Here is a 13696-nt window from a genome sequence, read left to right on the forward strand (position 1 = left end):
GCTCTGAAACAAGACTGTATATAATACATACAACGAAAAGTTTTCATCAAAGGTAACAGTGACAATTGTGATATTTATCCCCCTCAAGAATAACTGATGTCAGAGAAATAAATTCAGAGAATTAAAGAAGAAAATATTTGCCTTTTCTCCAAAATACAGCATGACACAATTGCACAGGCTAGGGCAGCTGCCTTTTTTTAGAAGGCATCAGAATCATCAGGCATCAACTGTGTGAGGATTAAGTACCAATGCATTTTATTTACAAATTTCTTAGGCAATCAAATTCTGCACATTTTATGACCTTGCAGAACACAGAAATAATGTCAACAATTTAACAGTAAGGTTACTATATTACCAAATCACTTACCCAATTGCCCAAATAGGATGGTAAAATACGTGGTTTTCTTTGTTGAAGAAAAAATATCACCATTAAGGCAAAGGAATATGAGGGAATCCCACCTTCAGCCTGACAGTCAATGTGACAGAGCTGTAAGAGAATAAATCATTACTCTTCTGATGTAACATCAACATTTTAATTTAAAATCTATTATAAAAGGACAAATATTAAAGAAATGTGAGATACATACTAGAGTGAAACAGAAAATCCTTTATCTCAGAAACTGCAGTCGTCATGCCATGTCACGTACAGACAAAACGCAAATTATAGTAATTCGTACAGTGCCTTATGTTATACTATTTTATTACATATTACTCTCTTCAGTTTCATCACATTTGTGATTGTGGGACACATTTATGTTTCTATCTAGAATTTCAGTCAACTATCAGGTATTTGTTATTGTGCGGTATCTCATGTATGGAGATGGGGATTCTATGCATCTGGTTGTAATCTGATACCGATCTCTTCTCTGCGAACTCAAGAGAGATGTAATAAACGTATTAGACTTAGAACAGTTCTTTGTAGTTTCTACTGCTGCTACTGATATGTTGTAACAGAGGAATTTTTGTAAAAACACCTTGCTAAATCAAGCAACAGTAATAATACCATGCAACTGATTTTCCAACAAAGCCAAGAGATTATAAGTCAAGTATGGCCTGGCAGCAATTTCAGGACTGAATTACAAGACAGTTAAACGCTGGCTGTGAACATCATAACTTGGTTCCTGTGATCACCATTGACGTCTGTAAGAAGTATAGCAGGGCATGACAACAGACCCTTTTTTCAGCAAGTTAACTTTTTCCAATGTGACCTCCATAGCAGAAAGTTTGCAAGACCCGATTGCTCTGTTTAGCTGGTTTTCAAGGACCAATTAACTAGTTTTAAGGAACTAGCGTAATAGCTTGCTAACAGAATAGTGGAAGCTTCATACATATTTACAGTTTCACACCAAAATCTTCAGTCTCATTCTGGCCTGTTAAAGTAAGAGGTCAACTAGTGGCATGAAGTTCTTTTCTACAAACATATTCATGGTATATTATACATTACATTGTATGCAGTACTTAAAAAGAGGAAATAAACATATTTAATTATCCTCAATATTTATAAACTTACTCTAGCCCAGTAGCGGAAAGCCAAAACCAAGGGAATAAGGACAGGCTCCAGTTTACCAAGTGCAGCCAGCAGGTCAGTTGTAAGGCAAGCCACATCATTTCTAGCACTTACTTTACATGTCAAACCACTGTAATTACAAATGTAAAACAGATAAAAAGAGTTATCGCCTTGTATATACAGATGATGCTTGGGGCGGGGGAGAGGTGGGGCATCACATCCACCATAATAAAAACATGCATCAGTGTCTCCCTATGTAAGAACCTGAACTTTTTAAACAAAAGCTACAGAATCTAATCACATTTTCTTTACTATTAACTCATCAGTTGGATCTAGAACTTACAGAAGTTCATTACAGCTAAAAATATAAAACAGCATGAAGAATTTGCTCTAAGTTCTGCCGTTACTTAATTGTGCAATCTTACACAACTCAAATTTCATGTATATCTTCCACATACCAAATAAATAAATAAATAAATAAATACTCCAGGCCTGCTGCATATTAAGAGTTGGTAAGTCCACAAAACAGCTTCTGCATAATCTACAAACACAGGAAAAGATATGCCCACCCTTGTTGCATTTACTTCCCCAGAGTTTCAATCACATACCCCTAGCCAGTCCAAGCAACGTGGACATCATAGAGCAATCATGTTTCATTTTGGAGGTTGCTACTTCTTAGGAATTTACTGAAACCGTCAGATGATGTGTCCTTTCTGGCAATGTGTATCTTATAAAATGTTTTTAAAGCCTTGGGTTAAACTGCTGGCAGAAATTTTAAATATCAGCTGAAAACCATTCCACTTTTCCCCTATTTAACTAAAAGTAGAACTGGTATTTTCAGACTCCTACAACTAATGAGCTCTATGAAGCACAAAACCAAAGCTAAGCTTTCTTTCTAGATTGTTTTTTCGTGTATGAGCAATTCCCCTTTAATGTGAATGTTAGCTAAATGTTACAGTAACACTTCTTGTCAGGAGTGCAGGCAAGCAGCTGCTATGAACAAACATAGTAGAAATCGGTATCTCATTAAAAATCCTTTTCAATGACATGTACCTTTTAACATCTTTGCAAAAGACAACAGGAACTTTGGCATGGAAATCTGACTCCACATCTGAGTAGACAGCTGAGCAAGGAGGAAAAAAACATTATGTATGAAAGTCTTTTACAGTTTTCCCAAATGCGTCTTTAAAACTATTACATTTATACCACACTTCTACAGAACAACTCAAATTAAGTGCTGCGTAGCTAACCAGTAAGCAGTATTTTCTGGTTACTTTTGATGCTCACCACCAGTATCACACAGCCGGGGGGGGGGGGGGGGGGGGGGGGGGGGGGGGGGGGGGGGGGGGGGGGGGAGAAAAACCCTTGTCAGAAAACTGGGCTGGCATCTCTTCTAGAACCTTTTTGTCTTTACAACATTTGAAAGACACAAGGTTGAATCTCTGACAAACCAGCAGGATAGTTTCAGAACCACTTATGGAGCTGACCTATCAAAATTTCCTAAAGGATCACAAGTGCAGTGCTACTTGTGTTACTTGGTTCAAGATGTGCGGATTACAGAGTTAGATGACTTCCTGACAGAACAAGGATGCTACATGTTTCAGTAGTCTTGTAATAGTTCTGACTGATGTTCATATGCAAGTGGAAAGTGGCTTTGGGTTTTACTGCTTAGAATTTCTCCTACAAAGTTAAATGCTTTTTGACCCGGCATCTAACACTATTGCCATAAATTCTGGCAAGTTGAACTAGACTACCTGGGCTGCCATTCTCCTGCTGCAGGTTCTCATCTCTCACTTACACAAGCACTAGTATTCATAAAAACAGCTCAGATACTTTGGTTGAAAACTAACCCATTTTTGTAAGTTTACAGAAAAATTAAGCATAAAAACAACTGAACAGCAGCTGGAATGTTAATTAAATAGAAACGAGATGCAACTAAACTCACCACTGTTCTTCAAGATTTCAAGCACCTGTATCAGAACATCTGGTTGACTCATCTAAAATGACAGAATTGGAGCAGGTTACATTATTCAGACTAACCTATTTTATTTTACACTTTGTTTAAAACTACTTAGGTTGCACAACTAGTAACACTATGGTCTTTCACAAAAGTGAAATCATGTGTCAATATTAATGAAAAAGTTAACTGTATCTGTCTGCACCATGAAAACAGGTACTAATAAACATATTAGCTAGCGTTCTTTCCGTCTACAGCTTTTTTAGTTAATACTTCTGTTCTAGTTCTGTATTAACAGACTTCAGAAAGTTAAAACAAAATACTTGCCACATATTCAACAATTTCAATGTCAACATATGCCATTAGAAACACAACAGTAAAGAATGTAATGTCAGTACTTTCTCAAGGGTTTTTAAAGTTTATAATTTTTAAATGTGTTTTCTTTTCTCCCCAGAAATCAACTTAAGTGGTGTTTCAAAGATAAGCTGTAAATAGTTCAAAGATAAGCTAAAAATTAGCACCACCTTTGAGCCTTTGTAAAAAGTGATATGGTACATTCCATATGCAATTGTTTGAAAAAGGGCTCAGTTTTGCCTCCTAACTGCAGTATCATTTCAAAATGCTATGTGTAAGTATATACCCAAAACAGGTATCTCGAATTCCACTGTAACATATACAGTCAAAAAAAAGAGCAACAATAAATAAATAAATAATACTAAAATAAAATAGAAATAATAAAATAAAAAGAGCAATAATAAAAAAAAGAGCAATAATATTGCATACTAAACATGAACCATCAACTTAAAGGTAAGTTATACTGCTCTGCAGGAATTTTGTAGCACAGTAAACTGTAAACTGGGATGTGACATCTACTTGCAAGTGACTAAAATGTAAAAGGAAAATTGTTACTTTTAGCCCCACCTTTAAAAGGGGAGGCGGAGGGGGGGGTGTGTGAGGGGGAATGAAGACCTACAAGATTTTACTGTCTGAATCACGAGCACATAAAAACACACTTATTCACAGCCAACTATTTTCATATTGGTTCAATACTTACAAAATTTAAAAAAAAGGCTAGCATAAGATTGTCCAAAAAAAAAAAAAATTAAAGTTATCTAATAAGCAATGAAAACTTTATCCACTTGATTCATAGCACACTTGACACCAAATCAAAGATTATATGCTTTGTGCTATTCTAACACCGTATGCCCCAATAGAAGATGAAGGCAATGAAGTAGAAATAAATGTTCATGGCCTTGATTTAAAAAACAGTCTTAGTTAATACAAGATAATATCTACACACCTTAGGGGGGAATTTGATATCAATGTTAACATCGCTGGTCTTAAAAGCGAATCTAGTTAAACAGGAGCCATACATCCTCAGTGAACAGTCTGGAAGAGAGAGAAACATAATTATTTAACAGCTAGTAAATAAATTATTCTTTAATCGATGATGCATACCTTGCTTCAGATACTGTACCTCTCAAGTGGTACTCCCAGATTAATGAATATTGAACCACTTTCTCACTCGTGAAGGCTAGTCATTTCCATAACACAGCATCACAGGAAAACGGATAATTCAAATAGTGTAATTACCACATGTCCAAAATTTTTCAAGCTGTTTTAAAGTACTTTTACAATGCAGCTTTAGTTTTGTTTGTTCTGAATATAAAATAGCAGTAACGGTCACCATCTCATTGCACGATTTTATTTAAAAGCTTTTGTTAACTACAGCTTGATTTCACTGCAGCAGTTAGCCAATTATAAAATTCTTTGTTGCCCCATACACTGTTGTCAAAATTTTTTTTCTGTGCTACAATCTGTTAATTTCATTAGCAAGTTCCTATACACAATTCATTATGAAACGTATATAAAACCTAGCTTCAATATCATCCAAGACACAAAGTACAGTATCCATTTAGTGGTTTTGTAGTTAATACAGTTCCTTACCTGCAAAGATGTGCAACAGATCTAAATTAATTAGAAAGTAACTATTCAGTAATAATATCATGAGAAATGTCATTCTACTCCATAAACAATAACTTATCCCACTTCACGATATAATTTTTGCAGATGAAAACTTTCCTATAACATATATTAGGGCTCTGACATATTTACATTAGCTCAAAATTGAGACTATTCTCAATCCCTTCCAAATGCAACATCCTGCTCAAGCAGGGTCACCTAGAGCAGGTTGCCCAGAACCGTGTCCTTGGGTTTTGAAAACCTCCAAGGACGGAGAGTCCACAATCTCTCTAGGCAACCTGTGACAGTGTTCAGCCAGCCTCACAGTGAAGAGGGTTTTTCTTGTATTTTTTCTTAGTACCTTTATTTGTGTTCTAACCATGCTCTCTCAAACAGAACCACAACAAAATAATTCTTAAAAGAGAAAATAAATCTTACACATACACAGCTTCAAACAAATCTTTCTCTATTTTTCACTTAGAAACTAGCCCTGTCAAAATGAATTTCTGTATGGTTAATAATAATAATACATTGCAACTATTTCCAATGGCTTTTCATAGTAGTAAGAATTTTTGCATAGTTCTAATGCGAACTGAAGAGAAAATCATGCCAGCACATCCCATGTTTTCTACACTGTGCATGAATTAATTTTTTCCTAATTTACAACTTAGGAAAACACATTCACTAAAATGTAGCGGGCTTTGAAAAGGGGAATAACAAATTGTCATTTACTACTACAGACTCCCCCTCCACTACTACTACACTTCCACATCAGCTCATCGGTCCAAACAAGTCAGCCAGCCAAGTAAGACTAACATAGTAATTTTCATGAGTACTTATGTAAAAGTAATAATTTCCTTTGCTTTGTCTTATGCTAATATACTATCAGTGAAAAACTCAACAGCATGCCAGAACAGAAGTTTGCACTAGGAGCCACATATGGCAATATTATAGAGCAAACAGATTAGCAAACCTCCACCCTACAAGTCCCTGTTCTATTCAGCACCTTATGTTTAAGCATATATTTAATATAGCTCCTAAAACTAAAGCTGATCATCCGACAGCAAACAAACAAAATCTTTACTACTGTATTTTTATAGAGCAAAGGGAAAAAAGAAGGTATTTCTAAAATAAAAGGACAGTATAGAACATCAACCCAGTTTCAATACAGATGAAATAAAAAGTTTGAAAACTTATTTTTTGTCAATGAGATTACTTTCTTCTCTTCAAATTCACTGAAAAACAAACCATTGTTAACATAATGTCAACGTTACCATAGCTCCAAAAATCAGCTCTCAAACTCCCAGTGAATTAACCATAGGAGATGATGGGAAATCAATGCAAAGAAGCAAATGTCAAAGATTATCTTATTGTTATATTACTTATTTTTTTTTCCAACAGTAGTATAAATTGGATTTGAATGTTTAACATGTCCTATTGAAGTAACATACTGTACTTCTGAAGAGGGAAGAGGGGGAAGACTACTATTCAACTTAACCAGACAATTTTTACGAACTCTATTAATGCACTGAACTTTATTGACCCACTGAAGCAAAAAAATGGGACTAAGCATTTAACCTACTCAGACTTTTTTTTTTTAATTATTCTTATTTTTAATCAACACAAAGCACTCAATCAAGAAAAAGGCAGATGAGATACGGTATTTATACGTGGTTAAGTAAATGTAATATTTTGACCTATTTAAGACAATTCAAGAGACTTTGGAAAGCTATAGTTGATCTCAAAGTACACCCCTCCTCATTTTAGGACCCGTTAACCATAAATATACATGAGAAGAAATACTTGTTAAACAATAACCCTTGTTGATTTTAACGACTTGTTTTAATGAACAGTTACTGATTAGTACCTGCAGATATTTCAGATCACAATTAAGTACCGAAAATGTCTCATATGCTTACCAAAATCACTCATAGCTGAGGTCTATTTTTTTTTCCTAAAACTATGCTTTAAAAAAAATTGCCTCATCCAACTTTTATCTGCCCTGAAAGATGTTATAAACAACTGAAGGACCAGTAGGAAAAAAATACATTTCAAACTCCTCCTCATTTTCCCCTCCTGCTACATTTATATTAGTTTAATTAAGTGCACTTGGGAAAAAAAAAAAATCTCTACTGTAACAGCCACAGCTATTCAGTAATGCTAGGTAAGATACAGGTGGAAAGGTTTGTAGGACTAGAGCCTGAGGGAGACCCTCAGAGGCCGATGCTTTAAATACGACCAGGAAGGAAATACTTCGTACCCTGGAAATTTCCAATCTTCATCAGAAGTCATCACTTTAAAGAGGACCAATAGCTTCAATAAACACATACCAGAAAGAAGCAAAAATAAGCACATATTTTCCTCTTTTTGTAGGATTGTTAGCTCCTTTTAAAGCAACCACCAGTCTGTATTAAAATGCCTGTATATATTAATATTGTTTAATATAAAGATAATTTAACCCCAAATGCATTAATTCACCATTAATGAAGGTATCAAAATCTGTGTAAAAATAAAGAAAAAGAAAAATTTTCACCTAAAGAAAAATGGAGAATACTATGAATACCTGGTAAAGGCTGTTGAATAATTTTCTCCATCTTGTTTACAATTTCTTGACGAATTCTGAAGTCATCATCTGATATGCCTTGTTCATTTGCTGCCTCAATGAGTGTAAAACTCAGAGCAGCCAACTGTGCAGAAGAGGGGGGTGGGAGGGCACGCAGCTCATTTTCTTCTTGTTTTTCCTGAATAATTGTTGGATGATAAAAGTAAAAACTGATATTTTAAGAGAAAAAGGTTATCTCGTACTATTGCATGATATTAGAACGTACTGTTTGCTGTTTGTGTTCTTCTACTGACATGGTGTCCTGACCAAACACTTTCCAAGGTAAGAACTCTGCCCGGCCTAACTGGCAAATGTAATAGTGTGGCTCACAGAAATGACAGTAGATGCTCAGTGTTTAAAAGAGAACATGTTGTTTCACAGCTGGCAACTGAGGAGGAAATCTGCTGTGTTACATTCCTGAACCACATTTTCTGACAGTTCTGAAACAGAATTCATCCAAGGCAATGAAAAGCTGTAATTGTTCCTACATAATAAAAGTAACTGAGCTGACAAAGTTTTTCTAGAGTCACACAGATTTTTTCAGAGTGGATTGCACTTGAAGGAAAGATATCAGAGGCAGAAAAAGTATTCCTAGATCCAAGAAATTTTGATAAGCTGAGTCCCATTGCTGCCTAAACAGCTGATGCCAGAAAGTGCTATTTTTAGTGCATCAAATTATAATCAATTTAATCCAACAGCAAGAAATATGTCAGATGCAAGTCATTTGGGAGTAAGTACAACAATCACTTGTTTCACAAATTCATCAACTAAATGAAATATGTGACTGACAACAGAAATAAATAATAACCAGAAAATAATTATGCACTAAGAAAACACAGTCCAGCATGAAAATGTTTGGTGAGTTCTAGGCTGCATCTCTCAACTCTTCTGTTCTTATTTGAACAAATTTAGCGTAAGAAAGGATATGTGTGTTTTTAAAGGGCTGTGGTTTTTTTTCAATGTCGCTGCTTTGGGCTTTTTCTTGAGTGGGGAAACCACAGCTGCTGCTAAGCTTATTTGATAGTCATGTATCTCATAGTTAGAGCTGTAAATAGGTGTATTTTCTGAAGTAACATTTAGACAGTTACATACCTCTTATCACTGTAATGTGGCACACAACATAAAGCTATTTGAAGACAAGTGTTAAAAACTGAAACTGCTCCCTGTCCTCTAGCATTTCCATTCAGTGGTAAAGAAACTTCATTCCTCGATTCTTGTCTCCATGCCCAGATGAAAAGCATGGTACAAAAGTGTTTCCACATCAAACACAGGGCTGGTTTGTTGCCGTTTTATTAATTTTTTTTTCCATGATGCAATTTAGCAGACAGCAACAGAATCAGAATCCTTTACAAATAATAACTGAATATAATACAAAAATGTTATTTTCTGAGATGTAATGGATTTATGGCATTCAGTTTTCCAGGTGATGGCTTGCATATATGATAGAATTAGAGCATTAATTACAAACAGAAGTATGGTAAGAAATACATGGAAATAGAAGTAAGTAATTGACTGAATTTTGGGGAATCGTCGTAGGAAGAGTAATTTTAACCATCTGAATCACAAAACCCTACATACCGGGGAATTTGTAGCTCTTCATCAGCATTTACAAAAACGGGTTGGCAAGAAAATCTGTGTGCCTTTTATTGGATTTCATGCACGTAACAGTTCTTTAAAGCAAAGCAAACAGTAACACCATGGTATCTGATAAGGAAACTGTTTTTCTCTTTGAAAGCCTTAGAACTGTTTTTCATATTAAACACATACATAAACCCAGGGAGGTGACTCAGGAACTGAATTCCTCCCTACTTTAACTCTCTTTTTTCAATCCAGACATACTGTCCACTCTGCTCACCCATCACAGAAAGGATGTAGATAAAAACCTCACAAGTCAGACACAAGAGAAAAAACCAACATCCCCAACCCCACCTCCAGTCCCTGGAGGTCTTGCTACCAACGATATTATTTTTGGAAGAAACAGAAAAACTAAATATGTTTCTCACCTAAGTTACCTTGCATTCTGTTACTAAAAGTGTGATGAACTGCCCACTACTCAGAGACACTAATTCAGAAGCAATGACCAAAAATGTTCTTTCCTCTCTGCCTGGACAGATCATCAAGCCCTTCCTCTCAAACAGAAAACAATCAACAGAAATTTGTGGATCTCTGCTCAGCACACAAACTTTCACCTAAATGAAGATGACCAAAGAAAACATACCACATAACAAGAAAGATCTTTTTAAAAAAAAAAAAAAAAAAAAGGAAAAAAAAAAATCAGTCAAAATTTTATTTGTTAACTTACCATTATATTTTTCTTATGACGTTTTTCTTTAATATGCTTGTGAGCTCCCTGGATATTTTCAATGTGAACTAAGCAGAGCTTGCATAGATACTGACAGTTGGTGTATTCTGGGGAGCGCTGAGGAAAAATGGCCATAGATTAAAAGAAAATGTTTCTGCCAATAGTGTCTGAAAAACTCAATTCTTTGAATAATAAATTGTATTTAACAATTATGTAACACTTGTAATGTCAAGGTGCTTTTCAAACATTAAGTAATCTTCAAAAAACACAGTGGAAATGGATTTAACCGATGTGACAAGTGGGGAAAGCGAGGAAAGGAAGTGAGATGACTTGAATATTACACTTCTCAGTAAATTTTAGTGAGGCAAGATCAAGACTGAAGAGTTTATGCCTCTTAAGGCTGACCTAAAGGCCAGTAAGCCAGTCCCTTGTCAGCTCAAGCTTTTAATAACTATGGATTTATTAAATCTCACCATCTATCCTCCTTTCTCTGATGAGAAAATGGGAAGTATTCATCATATTATCTACTATACATGTTATGACAGATGGTGGTGTTGTTTGGCTAGCATATTCACAGCGTACTGTGCAAGTACTACATTTTTTGTTCCATTAAAAAGGGTGCGACTGGCCAACAAGGAGGAAGATAGCCAGTTTCTGACTTACTAATGACTATACTCTGGATAAGATGGGATCCTCTGATAAGGGGTAAGATTATTCTATTTTGATCAATAATTTGGGATGCTCAGAATTGGAGAAACATGCAGAACAAGCACCTTTCTGTACAGACAGGCTGGGAGAGATGGAGTTCACAAATGGACAGCTGCCACCTGGGAGGCCCCCGAGAGTCTGCAAGAAGCAGCCAAGCCTCAGGAGATGATGGGGGGGGGAATCACTATCTTCCTAGGGTCCAAGAGGGGATACTGTGGAGTTTATTCAACCAGGAAACCACTGAGAACTACTAGACTAAAAGGCAGAAAGAACCACCTCTGCAAAGATGAGAGGTTGTTCGCAAATACTCCACTTTAATCTGTCTCATCCTGCAGTTGTATTTTCTTGCTCTAACAAAACACAGGTATAGAGATTGGAAACCTTTTGATATGCTCACTGCAAAGACAAAAGGGCCCCAACAAAAAGCCTTAGTTTTCCTCCAGAGTTGCTAGCATTTTTCCAATAACTGCTATCAGTTATAACTGGGAGAGAAAAAATTAACATTTTCATCCTAATTCTAATACATCTATATTTACTAAAACTGAAAAGTATACTGAAAACACCAGATGTTTAAACAGTGACATAACAATGAATGAACAGAGAACACCATTTTAAGACATTAAGGTGGACTATAGATCAGTTAAACAAATTTGACTTACTATATGGAAACCTAAACCACTGCTAAATTTGGGCAAGTTTTTCCACTCACTGAGTTTGATCTTTTGCTTGGGGGGGGCGGGGGGGGGGGGGGGGGAAGGTCTGATACTCTCCAACTGCAGAGTAAATACCAATTTAAAATAACATGGTCATTATGCTTTTATTACTACTTCTCTTCATCCTTATTTTCAATGAGACAGATACCTAGTACGATGAAATTAAACATCCAAACATCCATTTGGAAAATATCTTATAGACAGTTACACTTGGTTAGCTCGGAAGATTCAAGTATTTGATACCTGATGACTGAAGTAGACCAAAAATATTTTACCACTCTTCTAAAACGGAATGAATATCAGCAATAATAATATTTTTAAAAACTGGCTATTTCTTTACAATACTGATCTGCAGTATTATGTCAACAGATGTTGCCAGAAAGGTTGAATCATGTAATACCTTTTATTTTGCCTTTATTGTAAAGCCTTTTTTAATCACCAAGTTATGCTTAACACCAATGAAAGGGGCAAGAACTCAAAATAGCAAGACAAAAAAAGCTACGGACTACTACTTGAGTAAGATAGAAGCATCCAAACAAGCCAGGCCTCATGAAATTTCTGCTTGGATATTCAGGGAGCTAATCCATCTCAGAGCCAGTTGTATCTTAAAGAACTGACAGAGAATGGGAAGGTTCCAGATCACCAGGAAAGAGAAACTTAAGAATATCTTTAAAAGGCTAAAGAGGATGAGCCAAGGAATTAGAGACCAGTCAGAATTAGCATTCAGAAAAATACTGTAATAAATTAAGTTACTAATAAGCACATAGTAAAAAAAAAAACAGGTCATAGGTGATGAACTGATCTGCTATAAACAAATTGCACTAAACCAATTTTAGGGTTGCTTTTTTAAAGATAAAATCATAGGGCTTGAAGAAGCAGCAGCAGATGTTGTATCTTGAATTTTACAAAATTTTTGTCACTTCTCGTAGTATCAGTCTCAAAAGGAGACCATAAATACTATCTAAATAAAGAACAGTAAGGTGGGAGCAAAACTGCTCAGAAAAGCGTCCTCAGAGCACACATATCTGGACTGGTTCACCACCAGCCTAAAAGCACGTGCCAACTATTTTTCAACAGGGGTCCTTCTGGTATCAGAAACATTTGTATTTTTGTTGAAGACTTAGGAAATGCAATAGAGGGTGTGCTGACTACAAATGCGAAAAATACCAAGTTGGAAGAGGTTACAGAAGATGTAAAATGACAAAAATTCAGTGATCACAACAAATTAGAGAAATGGAATAAAAAAGCTGCAATTAAATAATATCAAAGCAAAGTATCATTCCTCCTTAGGTACTACCAACTGCAAACAACACAGGGCTGGGAACACCTGATTGGGCATTTCTTAAGAAAAGGATATGGGGATCATTGCTGATAAAACTGCAAGCCAACATCCTATTGCTGCTAAAAAAGCAGGGATCCTAAACACAAATGCTGTATTTCAGACACATGAAGTCAGCTTTGCCCTTTATATGTAAGACCTCAGCTAAAATTGCATGTCCAATTTTGGATACCAGTTATATGGTGGATGCCTACAGAAAAGCAACAAGAATGAACCAGTAACTAAAAAACCCCTAAGACCGAAGAACAAAGAGTGAGGTTAAAAGACGTAAGACTGCAGGAATGGTAATGATCTTCAATGTGTAGAAAGTGCCTGAAAAAAGTAATAAACTTATGTTTATTTTCCTAGGTCAACATATGAGCGATTAAAATGCTGCAAGAGACACTTACATTAGACATTAAGAAAAACTTCTGGGTTACCTATACTGACTTCGAAATTTGTTTCACTGGAGATAATATTAAGAACAGTTTAGACAAACCTTTAGGTCTGCAGAATTAAAAAATACAAAGGCTACATGTGCCACAAAAGGAACACTAAGATTCCAATCCGTATCATCTGCCACGATCAATTACTAGTCAACTACTAGGGATAGTATCTTAGATCACT

At 35.7% G+C, this 13696-nt stretch overlaps 1 protein-coding gene across 5 annotated transcripts in view; it reads right to left on the minus strand.

The window, feature by feature from the left end:
- TUT4 (terminal uridylyl transferase 4) overlaps positions 1-13696 on the minus strand; it is a 49094-nt gene that overhangs the window by 23961 nt on the left and 11437 nt on the right. For all 5 annotated transcript variants that reach the window (XR_007766841.1, XM_050900525.1, XM_050900523.1 and 2 more), the window contains exons 4-10: positions 10331-10447; positions 7990-8167; positions 4765-4853; positions 3453-3504; positions 2561-2630; positions 1511-1637; positions 368-487 (exon numbers count right to left, since the gene is read on the minus strand). Coding sequence is in view for 4 of the 5 variants with exons in the window: in XM_050900525.1 (XP_050756482.1) it covers positions 368-487; positions 1511-1637; positions 2561-2630; positions 3453-3504; positions 4765-4853; positions 7990-8167; positions 10331-10447 (753 nt within the window). In the remaining variant the exon portion in view is untranslated. The remainder of the gene's footprint in view (positions 1-367; positions 488-1510; positions 1638-2560; positions 2631-3452; positions 3505-4764; positions 4854-7989; positions 8168-10330; positions 10448-13696) is intronic.

This window comes from Gymnogyps californianus, chromosome 8 (genome assembly GCF_018139145.2).
Source record: "Gymnogyps californianus isolate 813 chromosome 8, ASM1813914v2, whole genome shotgun sequence".
NCBI classification, from domain to species: Eukaryota; Metazoa; Chordata; class Aves; order Accipitriformes; family Cathartidae; genus Gymnogyps; species Gymnogyps californianus.